Here is a 23,199-nt window from a genome sequence, read left to right on the forward strand (position 1 = left end):
TGTGAGTGCCTTCACCTGATTGTCAGGGCTTTACCCCATTGGAGGCAGAACAACCAGCAAGACTCCTTAACACTTCCCTCTCTGTCGTGTGACAATAGTAAAGCATCCCTGAGTCCCGTTCTTCGAACACTGAACAAGGAATTGTATTAAAATAAGTAGAGCTTCTGCCTAGAACCTTCCCTCAGCACTATCCTTCCTCACTTTCTGCTATTTAAAGAAACAGTACACATATCCTGACGTGCCTCAGAACACACCTCCTTTCAAAATATGGTCTAGAGCTCCATCAGTCCCAAGCATCCAACTTTATTTAGCCTGTCAGCTCTTTAAGACACATCCACCTTGTTGTCATGTGTACATAAAGGCCCTAGTGCAATGCCTAGCGCCTGATCTCTGCCTGGGGTTCTAAGTGTTCCCATAATAACAAGAATGAGAAACAATAGACTGCTTGCAACATGAATACATCTGTCTCTGCAAATGACACACCAGAAAGATACAGAACGTACGACCTTGTCCTTGGGACAGCTGGAGTTTACAAGATAAAGGGTGACCCTGACCAAAATAACATACGTGACATATTTATAACACTTGTTATTTCATTTACAGATTTGTGTTTGGTATGAAGAAGCGGCTTTTCTGTACACTGGGTGGGAGCAAGTTGATTTATATATAGAGTGACCAGACGTCCCGATTTTATAGGGGCAGTCCCGCTTTTGGGGGCTTTTTCTTATATAGGCTCCTATTACCCCACACCCCCGTCCCGATTTTTTACACTTGCTGTCTTGTCACCCTACTTATATAACTGTCATCTTTATTAGCTCCAGCTAATTTTTCAACTTCAAACTTCCCAGCCCCCATGAGACACCTTTTATGGGAAAGCCTGGTAGAATTTTAAAAGGGGTGAAATCAACAGGGTTCTATAGAAGTTACTCTCAAAACCTATAGAAATGAACAGTGAATGAGATCCTCGCTCCGGTTATTTTAGCCATTTTATAGAATTGTGTAGGAGGTGGGTGGGTTGTTCAGGGTCTTCATCACAGTCCTGAAAGTTGCCAGTTCAGATCTCACTCACTTTCCCACTGGATCCCCATTGCCAGTGCGGTTGGACATAGTGCTGGCCACATCATGCCCATGTGTGCTGCTGGCCATGAAAACGAATGTGCCTTTGTCACGTCAGCCCATGGCTCGGGGGGACCTTATAGAATTGTGTAGCCAGGATAGAATTCTCTATTAAACTGAATAGGACAGTTCAAAAACCTCTAGAAAAGGTAACATTCCTATTACATCCTATAGAACTTTTCTTGAAGGGACTGTGGACTTACAGAAAGGAACCGTTCAACTGCTAGGTTTTTACATTTTCTCCCATTAACTGAAGTTTTATCTCCAAAGGGCTGGATAACTTGGGCACTTGTTCTTGGACCAAATTCTAGTGCTGCACTAGTAAAATCACTAAAAACTTGGACAGGCCAGCATCTGAGATTGGTGACCGTGTAAGGTGACCAGATAGCAAGTGTGAAAAATCGGGACAGAGGTGGGGGGTAATTGGCACCTATATAAGAAAAAGCCCCAAATATTGGGACTGTCCCTATAAAATCAGAACATCTGGTTGCCCTATGACCATGTAGTCTATTGATGTACCCGACTATGGGTTTACTATTCGTGTCAAGCAGCATAACATAAATAAGCCCCGTTCTTTGTCAGGTTTTAGACAGCAGTGGAGGATTGCAGTGGGGCAAGTTCTCTAGGGCTCCAGAACACAACTGATACTCTGTTGAGGATCTCTGTACACATTTTGCCCACTTCTGTACAGTTTGTCTTCTGGCAAGGTTGTTATAATTTGCTAGGAGGCTCAAAAGGATTTTTATTACTCACCGGGGAAGATCTTATCTTCCATCTGGTGGCGGAAAGACCTAGTCTAAACGATCCGTATGTAAAACTGGAGCTTCATATTATGCAAGCACATAAGTAATGCTAGCTGTGCATGTCTTGATCTTCTGTTATCTAATGTCCTGTTTTCAGACCTCTCTGTTGCACCAGGAATCACGCATAGGAAACAGTGCAGTCTAGGTGTTTGGGCTTGAACTGTGGCTTTAAGTCCTATGCCATGGTGGGGACGGTGTGCAGGCACACGACACCAATGGCCTCCTCCTAGAGAACATGACCGTGGCACCACTCTTTGACCTGAGTGACTCTACTGTCTGTTTCAGGAGCCAACTCCTCCCCAATCACTTTGGGGAACCTAGGGGAGTCCTTGGGGTAGATTTGTGCTGGTGCCTAAGGCGCAGAAGGGAGTCAGCTTGCCACCTTCCACATTCAGAGGGCGAAGCATCTGGTATAGGCTGGGGCAATCCTAACTTGTATCGCTGTTGCAATGACCCCTGTCTTCAACCATTGCAACAGGAGTGAAGAATCACGGGGGCTCAGGTCTATACTGACCATGCCCACTCTCTCTTTCAGCCCACTCACACCATGCAGGGAGATGGGATCAGCACAGAGCTGGTGGAGGTGACTCTATTGTGGGAGGCTGGTGCACTCAGTGGGAATTCATTGGGGGCACAAGCAAATAGCTTCTCATGCTGTCGTCCCGCCCCCCCCCTTGCACACCCACGTTGGGCCAGGCACAGCCGGCCCTACCTGGTGGGGCACGGCCTCTCTTTCCTTCCTTTCGCTCTGTGCTTGCATTCCAGTCAACGTGCTGAAATTCCCACTGAGTTGGTTTTTTTAGGCCTTCAGAATGGTGACTGGTTTCAGAGCGGGACCAGTGTCGGTCTGTATCAGCAAAAACAAGGACAGGTTCTTGTGGCACCTTAGAGACTAACACATTTATTTGGGCATAAGCTTTCGTGGGCTAGAACCTGCTTCATCAGATGCATGGAGTGGAAAATACAGTAGTCAGGTATAAATATACAGCACATGGAAAGATGGGAGTTGCCTTACCGAGTGGGGGGGATCAGTGCTAACGAGCCCAATTCAATTAGGGTGGATGTGGCCCATTCCGAACAGTTGACAAGAAGGGGTGAGTATCAACAGATTCAGACATGTTTGCATGGTGTGTCCGCAATCCTGATTGGAGCTCTGGGTTCTGTTGTTAAACAAATTTTAAACACGACGATTAAAGAAAAGTCGCGGGGGTTCTCAGTCAAGACGAGGACACTTTGCAGTCCTTATTTTCAACAGCTTGTTATTGCAGCCCCTGGGATTTGCACACATTTAAGTGACAAAAGGATTATCTAAAAAAAAGTCCCAAATCCTTATGCACTGTGTATTTATGCCTTTGCTAGAGTGGCTCAGTAGGTTAATACCTGTGCGACCCATTGCTGGAAAGTATCTCAGTCTTTCTCTATTATGGTATAATAGATCGGTAAGGGTTAGATCATCCCTGCTGATTTTCACTGCAGAGAGGAAGAAAGAAGCAATAAATGGTAGACAAATGGACAATACATCTGTCAGAAGATGAGGAGCTGAGCTTAAATGTCATCATTCTTCTGGCCCTCTGACCCAGGTGGGTGGAGAGGATACGGACTAGGTGGGGAAGCCACTCTGTGCAGCAGCCTCCCTGTCGGGAAATAACCATTGTAATTAATGCTGACCACTTTGCAGCAGGCTGTCTTGCCCTTCCTTCCTGCACAGAACCCCCAGGATCACTTGTGGGAGGGAGTTCCATGTACAGAGGAGACAGACCAGTGGATTTAAGATCCACTGTGTGGATCTGTTGCTAGATATGAGATAGGACCTCTTCTCGAATGCAGAACATCTGTACTTCTGAAATAATGGACTCAAGTTTCATGATGCTGAAGACAACTCACATTTAAATAGCATGAAGGGTATGACACCAAGCTATGAAAGGCAAGAAAGGAATTGTTATGGTCCACATATCTTACTAAATTCATCATGTGTTGCCCAGGTATGTAGCACTTCCAGTCGGCAATCGGTAGATATGATGCAATTGTATTGTAGTAGTTTTCAACCCGTGGTCCGGGTTGAAAGCAGTCTGCACGTCCATTCAAAATGTTTTAGGGGTCCGCAAGTGAAAATGTTGAAAACCACTGGTGTCCTGCCTTATCTTGGACTCCATGCGCAGTTGGAGACGTTGCTATTGTTATCACTCCTGTTACAAATAAAGGACCTGATCCAAAACCCCTTGAAGTCAACAGGAAAACCCCCATACTTTAGTGGGCTTTGGAACAAGCTCACCAAGTTAATTCACCAATTTGAATGGAACAATACACGGTCTCTCTCTCTCCCACCCCCACCGACTCCAGCTCCCAATGAGTAATGCAGTCACGTTAGGTTATTCCCAAAAAAGCTTTAGCGTTTTGTTTCCCCCCGCCCCGCCCCTGGTCTCAACCATAAGGCACATACACAGTGTGGGTGAGCCATAGCTGGGAGATAGCAAGGCCTCTTTTGTCTCAGGCCGAGCTTTGCCCGTGGCATTTATTAGTTTCCATGACTAAGAACTCTGTGAAAACTCCGGGCTAAACTAGCATGTCGGAGAGTGAGAGACTAAAGCAAGTAGAAAATTCCAATCTAATCTGGTTTGTTTGAGAGCGTGACCTAGATTCCAGGACCCACAGCTACACAAAGAGGAGCACTTTGTATGTGTGTGTGTGTGTGTGTTTTGTTTTATAATCAGGCTTTCCATCACTGCAACACACTCTAGTCTAGTTCACACACAGCAGGAAATATTCCCCCAGGGCTCAGTACAATACAAACGCTCTTTGATTTGGATGCTTTACATCCTGATGTAAGGTGAAGACGGGAAATGTCATACGGGGCAAGGAACAGAGCTGACATATTCCCTCTGGGCTCAATCCTGCTCCCACTGAGGTCAACAGTAAAACTACTATTGACCTCAGTTGTGCAGGATTGGGCCCCAATCTTCCCCGGTACCACACAAAGAAAATCTGCCTCTTAGATACTGGACCCATCACCATGCTGAGTTATTCCCAGGCTCCAGGAGGTGATGCACCTAGAAACAATGTCTCTTTCTCCTGTTTCTCTCAATTTCTTTTTCTCTCAAGAAAATAGTGTCTATCTTGGCTCCAATACGCCTGTGCATGGATGCTGCTTTGTGCCACTCCAGCACACAACACAGCCCTAATGCTGGTGAATCCAGACCGTGAAGGATTCCTCCTTTATAGAAACTGCTACATGCTGGGTCAGGGGGAACAGCCAGGATGTACTTATGCCAGGGTGATCTCTGGTTGCTGGAACAGTGCGTCCAAGAACATAGGCAGACAGTATAAATTAGGCTGTTCTAAGTTAAATAGTTAAATTGAGGACCAGGTCAGTACCCCCACTGAACCCCAGGATTAGTGGGCACAAAGGTGGCTTAAAACCACCTTCTGCGCCCCTCCTCTAGACTTGTGCTGACTACAACTCAGATGTACCAGAAAATAGGAGCCTTCTTTATTACAGTGCCACTTACCATAACACTATATCTCCATACCCCTATTTTTTTGCCTGTTTGCTCTGTGTAACTGTAATAGGAAAGGAAAGCTTTCACTCTGTTTACTGTGCGCTGTCCCCTTAAATGGATTGGAGTTCCCTTGCCTACTGCACGGGGTAGCTGCCGTTTTGAATTTTAGTCCAGATGCTGAATGTTACAGAGGCCAGGGCTGTGTTCTGTCTTTCCTTAGGATTTTAGAGTTGTTCTTTCTTTTGTTCTTTGTCTGCAATCAATGTTGTCTGTGTAATAAGGGCGTGACAGACAGGAGTGTTGGCAACAAACAGGAGTCAAATAGCTACTGTGGCAATCTACGCCGAGAAATACATGCCTTGAATTTTGTGTATGGGAAAACATGGCCGTTTGGAACTGTTTCTCCGAACAGTATTCACAAGCTAACTATTGCTATGGAAGCTAATAGATGGTCAGCCCAAACTAGAACATCGGATCTGACCACCCTTGAGGAAGTTTGGCTCTAGCGATGCATCCCAACTTTATGATTTTCCTAGGTGTGTGCATATGCCTAGAATTATAATTACAACGCCACCCATTTCATGGCACCAGACATAGTGCTCTTGATAAGGCTGTATGTATCTGTAAAACGAAAACAGGAAAAGCAGGCGTACACATTTCAGAATAACACACTATTAACTAGTTTTGACCTAAGAGGTCATATCGGGCCTTGACTCTCACCGCTGGCTTCAGTGGGACTGCAAAGATGTTCGATTGTATGCTCTTTGGGGCAGGGACTTTGACTTTTATTCCATTTTTGTACCATGTCTAGCACATTGAGACCCTGATTCGGGGCCTCTGGGCACTTCTGGAATACCACTAATAATGTCAGTGAGTCAGTGCAGAATTTTATTCTATGGATGAAATTCAGCCCGGGCAGAGCCCCAGTTCAAAGCTTATCAGTTACTTAAATTGCATTTAAGTCCCGTGGAATTTAAGTGGTGCTTGTGTAATTCCGACAGACCCCAGTCAGCGGGATTGAACCTGGGACCTCAAGAGCTTATGTATGAGTCTCTACGGAATGAGCTAAAAGCCACTTGCCTCTTAGCTTCAGCTGTACAGACTCATCAATCCTAGAGGTCTAGGAGTTACTAGAGGGTGACGGAGCACCACACCAAGCAGGCATGGGTTACACTTGCCCTCTGAATTTGGGGTGAGTTTCAGCCTGAGTGAATATTCAGTCATTTGAGCTAAACAATGGGTTGCTCACGAGTATTCACGCTAGTAAAGCCCAAAGGGTCACAACCACATTCAAACTGAAATTTGCTTTCACATCTGACTGACTATTTGCCGATTCTCTCCCCTCTCCCGCCCTCCCCCCATTATCTCCGTGTATTTAACTGCAACCTTCCTATGTCCCCTTGGAGCAGACTTTTCTGTCACAGCATGGCACTGATCTCCTCCCCATAGCAAACTCTTCCTGTTCATTCTCATTTGCAATATGTTTCCCTGATTCGCTGCTGGCTGCTCCCTACTTATGTTCCAACGTGTTTTAACCGTTAAGATATAATTAGGGTTTGAGAAGCAAAGAGCAGCTAGATTTCATTATTTCTAGTCTACAAATTGTATTCAATAAATCATAAGGAAACTGGATGTTTCAGGGGAGTTGCATATGTAGCTTTGCTGTCGTGGGCTCTGTTTCAACTCCAGTCTATATAAAAAGTATCCACACGTTTTTATTATTTTGATGGACTCTATGTGATGAGTTGATGGTCTCAGACCAATCCCTGAGTTATAGGAGTAACTCCAGTATCTGGGAGCAGTAGTTGGGGAGCTCCCGGTAATTTTAACAGCAGAAGGGGAGCTATGCTTCCCACCCTGCTGCTCCCCATTACTTTAACCCTCTGCAGTCCCAGCAGAGAGGCCCAGGAGTAAAAATCAGTCCTGCAAATTGAGGGCACTGAGCACCCTGCAAGCAGGAGCGGTGCCAGGGTTTTTGGCACCCTAGGCGGGGGTCCTTCTGCTCTCCCAGTCGTCGTCGGCAATTCTGCGGCAGGGGGGTCCTTTCGCGCTCCCGGTCTTTGGGGCACTTTGGTGGCAGGTCCCAGAGCGAGTGAAGGACCCACCGCAGAATTGTTGCCGAAGACCCAGAGAGCGAAGCACCCCCCACCGCCGAATTGCCGCCAAGGGAGGCAAAATGCCACCGCCCCCCCAAATCCTGGCACCCTAGGCTACTGCCTAGGTCACCTAAATGGAAGCGCCAGCCCTGCCTGCAAGATGACACCCTCATAAACAGATGCAGAGACTGAATGGCTAAAACTGAGGGACTCATGGGAAAAGAATATCTGTGAATATTAATTCAAATTAAAAAGTGAATTGGGATTCAGCCATATGCCAGGAACCTGAGCTTCCCCAACCAAGAGTTTCGATCAGCGAGGGTTCAGAGAACCAGCGTGTGAATGAGGCCGCAGTTTTGGGATCGTACATGCTCTCTGCTCTGAAAATGGTCCCATTTTGGCAGGATCATTTAATGGAATCAGGACTAACTTCCAATTTGCAATGAAATGCATAATGGCTCAAATTCCTAGCCTTCCAAATGATTCGCCATTGATTTGCTACAGCACCCGTTATGAGCTTTCAGTGCTGTTCAAAGAAGTTCTCTTGCAGCATTCTCCAACTTCCCTTTCAGAAAGTTTCTTTCTCTCCCTTTGTTATTTCCTGGCCATATCGCCTCATGATTTGTGACTTGACTCTTTCGACCCAGTGTGACGCATCAGCCAAGAAATTTTAAAAGACAGGATTTTTCTCAAAGGTTCAGATGATGAAAGTCTGATTTTTTTCAGCACAGTTAGCCAGTCAGGTCCTTTTATGTTCCAAAATGTGATTGTAGCAGCCTGACATGAAGCATTTTTCAGGATACAACCGAATAGCAAGGAAATTTCTCAGAAGCAGGAGGAAAGAAATTGTCCCTTTTCTTTGAGAGAATAAAACTGAACTTATAACATATGAGGCTTTCTCTGCAAACTAGCAGTGCAGCGGACAATTCATTTCTAGGTGCAAATGTATGCAAAGGTTTTGCAGGGTTCAGGGCCACTGGCATCTATTTCTTGTCTACCATTGACACACTGGAGGTGGTGTGCTCTTTAATGCTTGGTGCCTCAGTTTACCCATATATTAAAAGGGAATAATACATGCCTAACAAGGGTATTAGGGAGTTTAATAATTTAGGGTAGATTTTCAAAAGCACTTAAGCAATTTAGGAGCACAAGGCCCTTTGAAAGTCATTGGGAAATGTGGTCCTAAATCACTTACGAGCTTTTGAAAATCACAGCATTAATATTTGTAAAACATATTAAGATGCTTGCATAACATTAAATCTATTTTGGGGTTTTCTAGGTTGGACTTCACTGTCAGACTTTCAAAACAGCCCCGGGCTAGATTTTCATGTGTTCATCATCCAAAATTGGGGTCTGATTTTCAGTCATGTTCAGAACCCTATACACAAGGCACTTTTGAAAATTTGGCCCTGTATTAGCTAAGCATATAGGTAAATTAGGTTAGTATAAATCATAGCAGACTTCTGCTCTTCTCCTTTCCCAGATTTTAGGAAGCCTGTTTGGAGTATACAGGTGCATTTGTTTATTTGCAATATAGAAAAAAACTTTCCAGTTCCACTAGAAAAGCTTACGCAAAAAACTGTGCCTGTCTGGCATAGTCTAATCCCCTCTGGTAGCTCATTCCATAGCCAAACCTTCTTCTCCAAGAATGCTTTGTGTCCAGCTCTCATGCGCTTCATCAGGGCCTTTTTTAGGTGCATTGTCCCAGAGAACTAGGTGGCTCTTGCATGGAGATGAGGCTTTCATACACTATATTATTGGTAGTAATTATTGTATCGTTCTGAGTACAACTAAAATTCTTACTTGTGACAATCTGGTGAGACGAATGTAAATCAATAGCTGTGTGTGCAAATTGCAATGAGTTATTTTATAACTGTTCACGGCTTTAACGTCTGATAGAATTGAGAGAGATCTAGGTCCTATGGCTTAGCCTCCCTTGCTAAGACCTCTACATTTTCTCTTCACCCTGGTTTCTTTCCCAGGGATCTTGGGAGGGGAGGGGCTTCTGTTCCCATCTTATTTTGCTTTTTGCCCTTTTTGTTACCACTGGATAAATAACTAGGTTAGAATGGCTATCCCAAGTGCAAATGCTAGCAAGACCCAGTCCAAAGCTCCAGCGAACAGGCCGTGTACTGGAAAGATCTGCAGATGTGCCTGGAGCGTACAGAAAACACCCCTGCAAGCTATGGAGTAGCAGTTCCTTCTCTCCTACCTCCTCCAGCTGCCCCTACTAGTCACAGACATTATAATTAAATTGTACCCCCTCTTCCCACTAGCTGAGTGCACCGATCCATCCCCCGGCCTGCACAAAGTCTAGGGAACATTTATGGACCTATTTAAATACAGGTCAGCCCCAATTTGCTGAAGGTCCCAGAGGACATTTGAAACCTTTGGCTTCCGCAGCTTCATAGGAGGCTGGCTAGCGATGCAGACAGGATGGTTTCAAAAGGTCCACATAGCCAACCAGTGTGCGTGGCTGTCCGGCACACATTTCCACTGCCCTCCAAGCTTAGAACATGCAGCTCGTGCTCCAGGTGGCAATTTTTCATGTGGAAACCGCTCAGTAGCATCCTCTGCCACCCAGCCTTGGGCATGCAGACCGGTGTCCTCTTTTGCTAGCTTGCTATGGAGAAGTTGGCGGGTGGCTGCGTATTGTGCTATGGGTAAGAGGAACATGGGGCACAGTGAAGAGGATAGAACCTTGGGAGGATTAGCCAGGGTTGTGCCGAGAGGTTTAGGAGCCAGAATTTAGTAAACCAGGGTTGTAACATGAAAGGGTCAAAAAGACAGTGGAACAATGAGTCTAGGATGGACTTCAACCTAACCACATCCCAAATGAAGCAACTAATATGTAACAGCTAAGCCGGGTCCAGACTGCCTGTCACATCTAGATCACTAGCTTCAACCGTCTCAATCTGATAGTCGTAAACACCCCCATCCAGTCCTATTGTAACAACTCTCCATGTAATTGAAATGAAGTGGGAACTGTGTTCATGCAGTACTGCCCCAGAAACACACCTTGAACTGTGAGCACGCAATGATACAGGGTCAAAACCTGAGCGGCCAGGGGCCTTTCCAGCTATTCTGTGCTCACCAGCAGACAAAGGGAAGAATGTATCAAATAGACCAGTAGCGGCTCCCAGGCCACTAATACACATTTCTCGTATTTCCCCTTTACATTCCTATCCTCAATAGCCAAGTAGAGTCCATCATGCTAACGACCCTGAAGGGTTAAAATCCATGTGCATGTTATATAACAACCTGGTATATATGGATTGTGCCAGCTTTTTTTCAGACCCGAAGTCCAGAGTTTGGTCTGGAGACCAGAGGCCTAACTAATAGTGATCAGCTACGAGAAAGCTGGGGTAAACAAACTAACATTGCCTTTGCTAAGATCTGCTTGGTCAGTAGAAATGCCAGATGTTGAAGCAATAACGGAATAATTATGTTTCATCCAATGTTTCAAATTGAACAAAGGATCCCTGTTCCTATTGTGTTTCTCCTGAAGGGAAAACAGTCTTCCCACAGATCCAACCTTGAGTTTATGAAATATTGGCACATGTCACTATAATGATATGGCACCCTTCCACCTCCCTTCCAAGGGACCAATGCCCTGCCTTAAGACATAAAGGAGACAATCTCTATTTTCATATGCTTTCACTGTTTCTTTGCTTTATCCCCTAGACATGTACCTGTCGGACAATCAAAGGAGTTACTCCATTCCTATGGACCCCAAATCAGAATTCAACATATATATTTTATACTAATAACATTTTATCAAAGTATTAATCAAATGTTAATTTGCTAACTTGAGACCATGGGCGGAGACATTGTGTAACCTTTTAACCATTGGCTATTGTGCTATCTTGTCTTGCTGCAAAACCTATCCCGGGGTGTGGAACTGCCTACCCCGTCACTTTCCCCCGCCCATGGAAAATCTATATATTTCATTGTAATCAATTAATTGACAGTGTCTCTGAGCCTAATAAGCCAGGTGACACTCCGCCAGCGCTGTGTGTAATAAACCCCTATGCTTTGACCTCTACACGGTGTGGATTTATGTCCTTCAGACCCCTGAAGAGTTCACTCACTTTACCCATCAGTCCATCAAAGCACTTCCTTGGCACCATTAGAAATACCCTCTCCAGTCTGCTTGCTCTGCAAGGAGGAGATTACTTTTACTAGTGTCCTCGCTGTCCGTATCAAGCTACATTCATACTCGTTTCTGAATTTGGATTTCCTAATTTCATCATAAAGAAACCAAACTATTGCGCAGCTCTAGGCATTCCTCAATAATGCATGGAGGAATAATATCTTATAACAAAGTGTAAAGGAGAAGTTGAAAGCAGATCACAGAATTAATCAAGCATCGGTTAAGCCCAAGCTGTTATCTTGATCCGAAGGAAAAACATCACTATAGTTTTAGCCATAGGAAGTGGGTGGGTGGGGGGGGAGGCCAAAGTTCACAACATCAGCACCAAGTGCAGTCGACCTGGGTATCTCTCTGCACGTCTTTTGGCTTCAAGGAACAATGATCTGTTTCAAACAAGATAATTACAAAGGGTAAAATTTACCCTTATGCGAAGGGCAGCACAAGACCTAGGCATTAGTCAAGTCTCACTTTAGCCCTCAAAATAAAGTGTAATTGGGATTTAGATGGTGCATAACATGGCTCACCCTTTGTGCAGAGGGGAATTTTACCCAAAGTGACCTCCTGGTTGGTTTTTGTTGCTGCACGCAGCGGGAAAAAATCCCACAGGAGAATGCACAGGTATTATAGGGTCGTATATGAAAATAATACTATGATGTGGAGGCTTACATTTAAGAATGTGTTTTATTTTCATAGGTGACTGTAGCACACAAGAAACATACCCAAAACAGACAGCCCTGAAGACTGAAGTCCTGTTGTTATTTACAGAACATGCATCTTGCATGCTTTCCCACCCTGACTCACTAATATATCAAACCTGGCCTGAAGGGGTAAAGAGACGTGCATAACTCCGCCTTCATGGTCCATTCCATCCTTGCCTTCTTTGCTGAGGTCAACACTAATGTTCTATTTTGGGGATGTGGACACTTGTCTAGTTACTCCCAAAGCTTATTTCGCACGGGCTGTGTAACAACAGCCATCAGATGATGTCAGCTTTTAGTCACTTCCTTCCTGCACTCACTGAATACAAACTTAGAAACCTAAAGGTGATCCCCATACAAATCTCCCCAGCTATCCGGCTCCCAGCTTGAATCAAGTAAACGATAGGCCAATGCGCTTCTCATCTCCTCCCTCTTTTATTTTTTTTCTTTGCAGGTCTACACGAACTCCAGTGTTCCCTGCCTGTGGAAAACAGAAGAATCTTTCTGGATGAATTATCTGAGGTCAGCTTCAGTGAATGCAAATTTAGTTTGTCGTTAACGGATCTGTTGATCATCATCTTCTCTGGCGTCGCGGTCTCCATCGCCGCCATTCTGTCAAGCTTCCTCTTGGCGGCGCTGGTGCATTGCTTCCAGAGATGCGCTCCCAGCAAAGATGATGATGACGAAGAAGACAGCGAGGACTGAACCGTTCCTGTATTTAAATATCCCTCATTTATAAGTTACTGGATCAACAGCCAATGTTGAAGAAGAAGAAGAAGAAGAAGAAGAAGAAGAAAGAAAGAAAAGCGAACCTAGATCTCTTGACGCTGGATCTGTTTCTGTAGAGTTCAATCAAACGTTGCTTTTAAACTCAGGGTGGGGCTAGGGGAGGAAGAAAGGGGGGAATGAATCCAAAAGAAGTCCTGGTGTTTGGAAAAGATTGTCCTCATGGTAGCATATGTACTTAATAGATTGTTCTAATTGCACCCTGAAAAGGGCCCACTATATGTAGCATAAATACAGAGCTTTCAGTTGGAAATACAGAAGCAATTTCATATCGGCTCCTCCCTCTACCTGGGGAGGGGGAGAGTCAGGTAAACTTCCCCAACTTCCCAAATGACCAAATTCAATTAAATTGGTTCATAGAGTTGTATAAACCATTATAGGAAGTTTGACGTTTTCTTTATACACAGTGTCTCTGCAAAGATTGTCTCACAAGTTAGTGCTCTGAGTTATGGGCCTCATTCAAGCATTTTAAATAAGCCAATAGTGTTCTAGGTCTCAACAACAACAAAAACCCTCAAGCATTAGCAGCAGTTAAGCAGCTGCCCAGCATATCTTTGGCCAGGGTATAAATAATGATAGATTTCCTTTTGGGTTTGGGGGGCAATGAAGCAAAGACAACCCTTTAGCCCTGCTGGGTGTCATTAGCCACTTGAACAACTTCACTATAATCAGCAGAGGGATACTCTAACTGGAATTGCAGTCTGCATACAGCAATGTACTGAAATACTCTGGTGCATTCGTTCTCCTTCATTATAAATAGAGCTTCATTAGACCCAAGTTCATGACCATGAGACCTGAGCATGAAGCAGAACACTGGATTTGAACATCCCCAAAGATTGAGAGGTTTCTTCTGAGTTTGTATTTTAAAATTGGTTCCCTCAGTTGAACTGGAAAAGCCCCAGTCTTGGGGTATTTGCAATCTGGGTCAGATCTGTCTCTGAGTTTTGAAGCTCAAGGCCAGGCCTAGCTAGAAGTGGGTTCCAAGTTTGAGTATATGAAGTTCCCATTATGAAATACAAAACAAACCATTAAAACATTCATACTTAGTGCAATGGTTAACTCTGGAAAGTTGAGAAATCACTGGATCTGGATTGTGAATACCCACAATATTGGAGAGTTTGGCATGGAGGTTTTAGCTTGGCTCAACACTGAGACGAGGCCAAGGGTAAAACAAGGCTGTGGATCGTGGTTCAGAATACAAATCACCATCTGCGTTTAGACACTGATTCAGTGCAGGATTTAAATATGTGCTGAAGCCCCAATGATCTCAGTAGGATTGACGCACGTGATTAAGTGTTGTCCTGAATAAGGATGCTTTGATGAATCAGGGTCTTAGGAGGTACTCTCATAGCAGAGATGGCTTCTCCCCCCTCTCTGTCACAGTCATCCCAACAGCCTTGTCACTGGATAAAAGGATTATGTTATGTTTCCACGAGGCAGGGATCACCAGGGAGTTTGTTCAGGAAGGGGGTTGACATTTATCAAAGAATCTTTTAAATCATTTATTTCTTCAGTGAGTCAATATTGGATAAATAGACATGATGAAAAATTATGTTTGTAATGCCCGGAACTGGGGTGAGCTATTAGAAGAACTGGGGATCTTCTCCTACTCTTGCTCTGTCAGCATGACATAATCAGTGAAAATTATTGGCCAATAAGGCCCTGATCTTGCAAGCAGATCCAGGCGGGCCGATCCTGGCATTCACACACCCCTTATTGACTTCAGTTGGACTTCAAGCAGGAGCAAGGGTCTGCTTGCAGCATCTGGCTCTAAATTATGGTTTTGAAATACTAAAGGCTATGTTCTGCTCACAGTTGCACTGGTATAAATCCAGAATAACACCAGTGAAATCAATGGAGTTAATCCAGATTGGCACCAATGCAAACAAGAGCAGAATCTGGCTCTAGGATACATCAATTCTGACTGTATTATAGGTCTTGTCAAAACTTGATTTCATCTATAAAAGGGCAGATATTTTTGTGAAAAAGATAAATGAACATTTATTAAAGGAGATTTTTGGAATAGCAATGGACAGCTTTTTTGGACAAGTATATTTTTAAAAAATTTGTCATGGAAATATTTTTTTAAAAATGTACATACTGAAAATATTATTTAGAAAAGCTACGAAGACTGAAAATAGTACAAAAAACCAAAAACAAACGAACAAAAATAAGTAAAAGCAAGCCAAGAACTATACGCTGTTGTAGAAGACTCAGATGTGACCATAAGTAGCATCTAACTACTGTAAAAACTGGTATTGTTTCTGGAAAACATTTTTTTGCTATGATTTTGCCTTGCACAATTCATGCGGATTGATTTTTATGGCAATCATCCAAATCCCTTGTATCTATATTGTGTGCTAATTGCTCAAACAGATGGGAGTGAAATTTAATTTGCCTATTTGACAGGTCGTGTGGGTCAGTGGATAGGGAACAAGACTGGGATTCAAGAGACCTGTGCTCGGTTTCCAACTCTACCATTGGCCTGCTGTGTGACTTTTGACAGGTCACTTTCCATCTCTGTGCCTCAGTTTCCCTATCTGTACAAGGGGGATTAATACTTATTTATCTTTACAAAGTGCTTTGAGTTCTGTGGGTGAAAAGCACTATATCGGGCTATGTATTATTATTACATAAGCTAGGCTGGAGCACAAGATATACAGTAAGTCTAATTCTGATCTTACACCAGTATAATTCCATTGATCTCGATGGAGTTACTTCTCATGTACACCAGGGTGAGATCAGAATCAAACCTAGTGTAATTCAGTTTCTCATTCCGCCCTATCTCTCCAGCTTCTTCAACTTGATGTAATGTTACAGTTATAGTCATAAGACTATTCTTTCTGGAAATACACTGAAACAAAATTAAGTGGTCCAGTCAAAGGATATGCTGCATCAATTCTCTCTTACTCTCTTCTTGCTCTTTCAAGAAAATTAAATGACATGATTTTCACTATGTAGTGCCATGGTTACAAATTACACAAATATATTTCTAATGAATATATTGCTGCTGTTGTTTATTTGTATATGAGAATGACCCCTCCCCCCCAACAAGCCCCTGATTCTGTTCTTATTAAAAAGACACTTTGCACAACATGAGTGGAAATACACAACTCCTTTGCCCTACTCGCTCAATTAATGAAAAAAGTGCCATTTGCAGCATACACAGGTATGTTAGCAACAGTTTTATAATTAGAGCTGTGCCAACAGCTTTTAGTGACACATGAACCAAGGTGACACTTTTCTGCTTTCAAGTTTTATTATGGCTCCAAAACTTGGTCCGGATTCACCAAATGTTTTGTTTTGCCGAATTTTCAAGTGAACCTTCACTACGTTGGGGATCAACTTTTTTTCTGTTTGTACCGTGCCTAGCTCTGCAGGATCCTTGCCCATGATGAGGGCTCATAGATGCTACGATTCTGCAAATAATAAATAATAGTCATAAAACCATTCAAGGGAGGGATTTATGTCTTGTGAAACTCAGCAATTTTGTGTGCTTTTTGACCCAAACTAGGCAAAACTTTGGCCATTTTGACGGGGTTCTAATTTGAATTTCCAGATTCATTTTAACTTGTTAGACTTGCTTCGCAAAACTAAGATTTGGACTGAGAATGCTCCCAGGTTTAAGCCTGTTGGCATTTGAAGATTTTGGTTCAACCCACTGTGAAGATAGAAGTCTTGTGAAACACTGGTTTTGGTTAGGGCCTAAGCGCCACTTGAAACTCAGAGGATGAGAACCAAGCCAGGCTGAAACCCAAAATAGTTTGTAAACCCATTGCCAACTGAATGGCAGAGTTTAGCAAAGCTCTGTTTATAACACTGTCACTGTTTCATGTTAAAGTGACTTTTGCAAAATATGTTATTTTCAAGGTAAGAGCATTTCATAACATCATTCACTACTGAATAATATGTAATACGTCGGTATTATACTCAACTGTTTGGAATCATTTTTGCATTGTGAACATCATAGAATCATAGAATCATAGAATATCAGGGTTGGAAGGGACCTCAGGAGGTCATCTAGTCCAACCCCCTGCTCAAAGCAGGACCAATTCCCAACTAAATCATCCCAGCCAGGGCTTTGTCAAGCCTGACCTTAAAAACCTCTAAGGAAGCAGATTCCACCACCTCCTTAGGTAACCCATTCCAGTGCTTCACCACCCTCCTAGTGAAAAAGTTTTTCCTAATATCCAACCTAAACCTCCCCAACTGCAACTTGAGACCATTACTCCTTGTTCTGTCATCAGGTACCACTGAGAACAGTCTAGATCCATCCTCTTCGGAACCCCCTTTCAAGTAGTTGAAAGCAGCTATCAAATCCCCCCTCATTCTTCTCTTCTGCAGACTAAACAATCCCAGTTCCCTCAGCCTCTCCTCATAAGTCATGTGTTCCTGCCCCCTAATCATTTTTGTTGCCCTCCGCTGGACTCTTTCCAATTTTTCCACATCCTTCTTGTAGCATGGGGCCCAAAACTGGACACCGTACTCCAGATGAGGCTTCACCAATGTCGAATAGAGGGGAACGATCATGTCCCTTGATCTGCTGGCAATGCCCCTACTTATACAGGCCAAAATGCCGTTAGCCTTCTTGGCAACAAGGGCACACTGTTGACTCATATCCAGCTTCTCGTCCACTGTAACCCCTAGGTCCTTTTCTGCAGAACTGTTTCCTAGCCATTCAGTCCCTAGTCTGTAACAGTGCATGAGATTCTTCCGTCCTAAGTGCAGGACTCTGCACTTGTCCTTGTTGAACCTCATCAGGTTTCTTTTGGTCCAATCCTCTAATTTGTCTAGGTCCCTCTGTATCCTATCCCTACCCGCCAGTGTATCTACCACTCCTCCCAGTTTACTGTCATCTGCAAATTTGCTGAGAGTGCAATCCATGCCATCCTCCAGATCATTAATGAAGATATTGAACAAAACCGGCCCCAGGACCGACCCCTGGGGCACTCCACTTGAAACCGGCTGCCAACTAGACATGGAGCCGTTGATCACTACCCATTGAGCCCAACGATCTAGCCAGCTTTCTATCCACCTTATAGTCCATTCATCCAGCCCATACTTCTTGAACTTGCTGGCAAGAATACTGTGGGAGACTGTATCAAAAGCTTTGCTAAAGTCAAGGAATAATACATCCACTGCTTTCCCCTCATCCACAGAGTCAGTTATCTCCTCATAGAAGGCAATTACGTTAGTCAGGCATGACTTGCCCTTGGTGAATCCATGCTGGCTGTTCCTGATCACTTTCCTCTCCTCTAAGTGCTTCAGAATTGATTCCTTGAGGACCTGCTCCATGATTTTTCCAGGGACTGAGGTGAGGCTGACTGGCCTGTAGTTCCCCGGATCCTCCTCCTTCCCTTTTTTAAAGATGGGCACTACATTAGCCTTTTTCCAGTCATTCGGGACCTCCCACAATCACCATGAGTTTTCAAAGATAAACACACTCAAAGATAAACATATGCACTCACATGCCATTAACATGGGTTTCACATATTTTTACTTGCTATTCAATGTGTCAGAACTTGGACTTAGTTCTCACTGGGTTTTTATTATTATTATTTAATATCTATATTGAAAGGAATGGTGGATTGGAGCTAAAGCTCAGGGCTGGAACAGAGAAGTCCTGGGTTCAGTTCTGCCACAGACTTGACTGTGAGCAAGTCAATTAATCTCTCTGTGCCTCTGTTCCCCACTTGTAAAATGTACGTAATCAAATTTCCTTGGTTGATCTTGTCTGTGTAGATTATAAACTTCTTGGGGTGGGACTGTCTATTAGTGTGTGTTTGTACAGTGCCTGGCATGTTGGGGGCCCTATTTCAGTTGGGTGCCTGGGTGCTGCTGTAATATAAATATTATTAATAATAATAATTAATAATACTCCATTCTCACTGGTGAGGTCCAAATTAAAAGAGGAAATTTTCAAAGGCATCCCTTATCACCAATGCCATTTGTTGTAGCAATGCTGCTGCTGGCATGGATGCTACGTGAGACCAATTGTGGTTACCATATCAGCAAAGGGCAACCACCAGTTAACTACTTGCTATACATGGATGATCTGAAACTATATAGACTATCAGAAAAGGAGATACAGAAATCGATGATGTGGTAGATACATTTGGTGAAGATATAAAGCTACGAGTTGACTTGGCTAAACATGCATCCGGATCCGTAAAGAAGGACAAACTAGTACAGACAGCTGGCATACAAGTTAACAAAGGTGCTATTCAAGATATCTCTCAGCGTAGCCCCTACAAATACCTTGGAATCAGGGAACTGTGAGCGTTATAACATAAGGAAGTCAATGAAGAGGGGCGGAAAGAATAGTACAGACAAATAAGACCTATTCTAAGGACAAGACTCAACTAGAAGACTTTGAGCCGAGCTATTAATATGTGGGTGATACCAGTAGTACAGTACACTGTGGGGGTGATCAAGTGGAATCAAGGGGAGATGAAAAAATTTGGCATCTAAACAAGAAAGCTCCAGGAGATGCATAGAGTAATGAATATCAATCAAGATGTTGACAGGATGTACACCCGACTTCTTCTTCTTCATATGACTGATGTAGGAATAGAGCAACAACTAAAATTTTACATTGAGCTTCATGGGAAATCGAAACCACGGATTGACTGCATCAGGTCTTTCACAAGGTGTTTATTTATGACTTCTTGTGAAGTCCATTTGGCTTTCCAAGCTGCCTCAAGGTTGAAGTTGCATTGCTGAAGGTTAAATGCATGGGTCCAATGCTTGTGACTACAAACGGTGGTGAGGGACGTTGTTAAGGTCCTGGTGGATGGGAAGACGTTCATTTCCCACAATCCTCTAGAATTCCTAAAGGGTTGTGGCATTGCAGCAAATGGATGGGGGAACAATGTACAACAGCACTGGCAGCCAAGGTGTTGGGGTCCGACCATATGATGGAAGAAAAGGTCTGCTATCTGTGGAGGAAGCATCTGACAATATAAAGTATAAGATTAAATTATATTACGAGCCAGCCAGGGTAAAAGATCATCTGTTCATGATAACAAGTGATGACTGACTGTGCATCCAAGCCCAAGAAAGCATAAAAGAAAGAAGAAAGCAAATAGCCAAAGAGAGACTCAAAAGATGTACACAGAAATCAGGATACGGACAGTGGTGGAGAGAGCTCAAACTTCTTAGTGATCAAAAACTAACATGCTCCTGGCTTGTTGAAGGATGCCTCAAAAGAGAGTCAGGGAACCTCATTATGAGTGCACAAGAGCAGATCTTCAGGCTTAATTATGTTCGAAGCAAAACTAACCGACAGCACTGCTCCCTGAACTGCAGAATGTGTTCCAGAAAGGAAGAGATGGTGGAACATGTGCCGAGCGCCTGTCGGAGCCTGGCTGGGAGAGAATATATGAACAGACACAATGAGGTCACCAAGTGTCTGCATTGGAGCCTCTGTGGCAAATACGGATTTAAACAAACCGTGCAGTATTATGATCACCTAATTGAAACTGCTCTAGAGAACGAGGAGGCCAAGATTTTATGGGATCTGGCAATTGTCACAGACTGAATGGTCCTGTCAAACAGGCCGGACATCGTTGTTGTAGAAAAGAAGACAAAAAAGATCATGTTCGTTGATGTTGCGATCCCAGCAGACAGACACATAGAAAAAGAAACAAAAGGAGAAGATAGTGAAGTATGAAGAACTCTGCCACCAAGTGGAATGATTATGGAAAACTAGAATAAAGACAATCCCAGTGATTGTTGGAGCAATTGGAGCAATCCCTAAGGATACGGATGAGCAGCTCAAGAACTAATTGGGAGTGCAAGACATCAGGATCAGTGACCTCCGGAAGACAGTGCACTTAGACACTGTGAGGATTTTAAGGAAAGTCAAGGAGAACGAATGCATGTGAGCCCCTAAAATGCAAGATTTCTGTGGAGGGTTTAACAAAACTCCTGACTACTCAAACCTACAGAGCCAGTTCATGATCAGGATTTATCAGTGACTCATGGGGATAAATTTTAGTCAGCAGAGATCCCCTTTTTAAGCTTAAAGATCTTGTACATTGTGAAGGCTATTTGTTTAAAAAACACCCATAATGTAATATGGAAGGATAACATTAATAATAATATTGCCAAAGCACACAATCCCAATCAGAACCGGGCCTTGTTGTGCTAGGTGATAAATAAACATATACGAAGACATGGTCCCTGCCCCAAAGATCTTATGAGGATAAGGAGCAGGTGGAGGGAGAGGGTTACAATCAAATATGTACAGTTGGGCATATGTATGTATAACATATATATTAACTAGCTGGTAAAATATGTGAAAAACACATGAAACCCATGTTAATGTCATGGAAATGCATATAGCCACAATGATAAATGTGTGTGTGTGTGTGCGCGCGCGAGCGTGTGCACCTGGAAGGGACGATGTATGAGACAGTGGCACAGCTGGAACTGGGAGTCTGTCCTTAGCTCTTCACAGACTTGCAATGGGAACTTGGACAAATCACTAAGCCTCCCTATTCCTCAGTTTCCCCACCTGCATACTGGGGTAAGGAATACTTCCCTACTTCAAAGGGAGGTTGTGAGATGTAACAAAATGTTTGTAAATCGCTTTAAAATTCTTGGATGCAAGGTGCCGTGGAAGGCCAAAGCATTCCATTCTTACGACCATCACTCACTTTTTCAGAACCATTTGTGCTGTACTAATTGCCAACCAATTACTCTGATTTATTGCCCATAATTGAAATGACTGATTATCCTCTCTATGACTTACTAAAAAAAAAAAGCATGGAGTAGTGGCTTATTAATCAGTGGAGACTGGTGGCATTTGAGAGTGGGTAGGAAAATTGTCATGCAGAAGTGCACTGAGAGACGTGCTATGGCCGCAGGTAAAGATAATGGGGCATATTCTACTGTTAGTGACTCCAGTGTAAACCCAGAGTGACTCCATTGACCGTGGTGGGTGTAGTATTCTCGAGGATCAGGAGCCTCGGGTGTCAGGGAGAGGCTTCAGCATTGATGCAGAGAACCCCTAAGCTCTGTCTGTCTGCATGTCTCTCTCTAGCCTATTTCCTCTTAGATACCCATAGGAGCCACTGTGGAGATTCTCTGATTTACACCAGTGACAATGAAAGGAGGCTCTGACTCCATAGGCCCAGATTTTGGGTTTGAGCCCCAATTCTCACCCTGCAGAGCTGGCCACCAAATCATGTCGGTCTTCTGGGCTCTGTGTAGATATGGGGATCAGAAAGAGGCCAGGCCCACCTGACACTATGCCTCTGCTCTGGCACTTGGTGCTCCTTCCCGTCCCTTTCCTGGTAGTACAGCTGCAAGGGAGTCCCACAACTAGAAGAGGCCATGGGGGGCCACCCCCTCTTTAAGAGAGAATCCCACCATGAAGAGAGTGACCATGATTAAAGAGTTTATATTATCTTTTTGATCCCTAGCTCTGTACGGCTGGTAGGGTCTGGCTAATCCCTTTCCTTCTGCGCAGAAGTGGGATATTTACCTGTGGAGGGGGTCTGATTGGGCCCTCTCTTCTCAGTTACACTGGTGTTAATCTAGAGCGAAACCCTATTAAAATAAGCATGTCACCAATACAATCGAGAGCGTTAACTTTAATTCCCTATGCAACCAATTCAAAACAACGCACAAGAAGCTTTATCGGTAGCTTATTACAAACACTTGTGTAATAGCCGAGCAGGTGCATCCTAATTTACAATTTCCCTTGTAAAAATGGCTTTTAGTTCGCAATAATGTCTCCTGCTGTCACCCTGAAATGAGCAAATGTTTTACCTGCTTCAAGGGAAGAAGAGAGACTTCACGTGACCCAGATAAAACGTTGCAAGCTGAAAGAGCCAGGAAACAGCTGTTAAATTGCCTGAGGAGATATCTCCTTGACGAAATGCTGGAGCATCATGGGGCTGTACATTAAGGTCCAAAATATTGTGCAGGGAAGCATAGCTGTGCGATGAAATTGTGAGAAATGGGCACTGACTTTTTAGAAATATACACATTGACTAAAAAAGATGGTTCAACATAGAGAATATTTAAGTAACATATCACCTG

General features: G+C 43.7%; 1 protein-coding gene across 1 annotated transcript in view; it reads left to right on the top strand.

Moving 5' to 3' along the window:
- Positions 1 to 16,211, top strand: part of LRRC38 (leucine rich repeat containing 38) — a 29,279-nt gene extending 13,068 nt beyond the window's left edge. The window contains exon 2 of the mRNA XM_054009335.1: positions 12,818 to 16,211. Within this exon, the coding sequence (XP_053865310.1) occupies positions 12,818 to 13,068 (251 nt within the window). The 3' untranslated portion in view covers positions 13,069 to 16,211. The remainder of the gene's footprint in view (positions 1 to 12,817) is intronic.
- Positions 16,212 to 23,199: the final 6,988 nt, after the last annotated feature.

This window comes from Malaclemys terrapin, chromosome 19 (genome assembly GCF_027887155.1).
Source record: "Malaclemys terrapin pileata isolate rMalTer1 chromosome 19, rMalTer1.hap1, whole genome shotgun sequence".
Lineage (NCBI taxonomy): Eukaryota > Metazoa > Chordata > Testudines > Emydidae > Malaclemys > Malaclemys terrapin.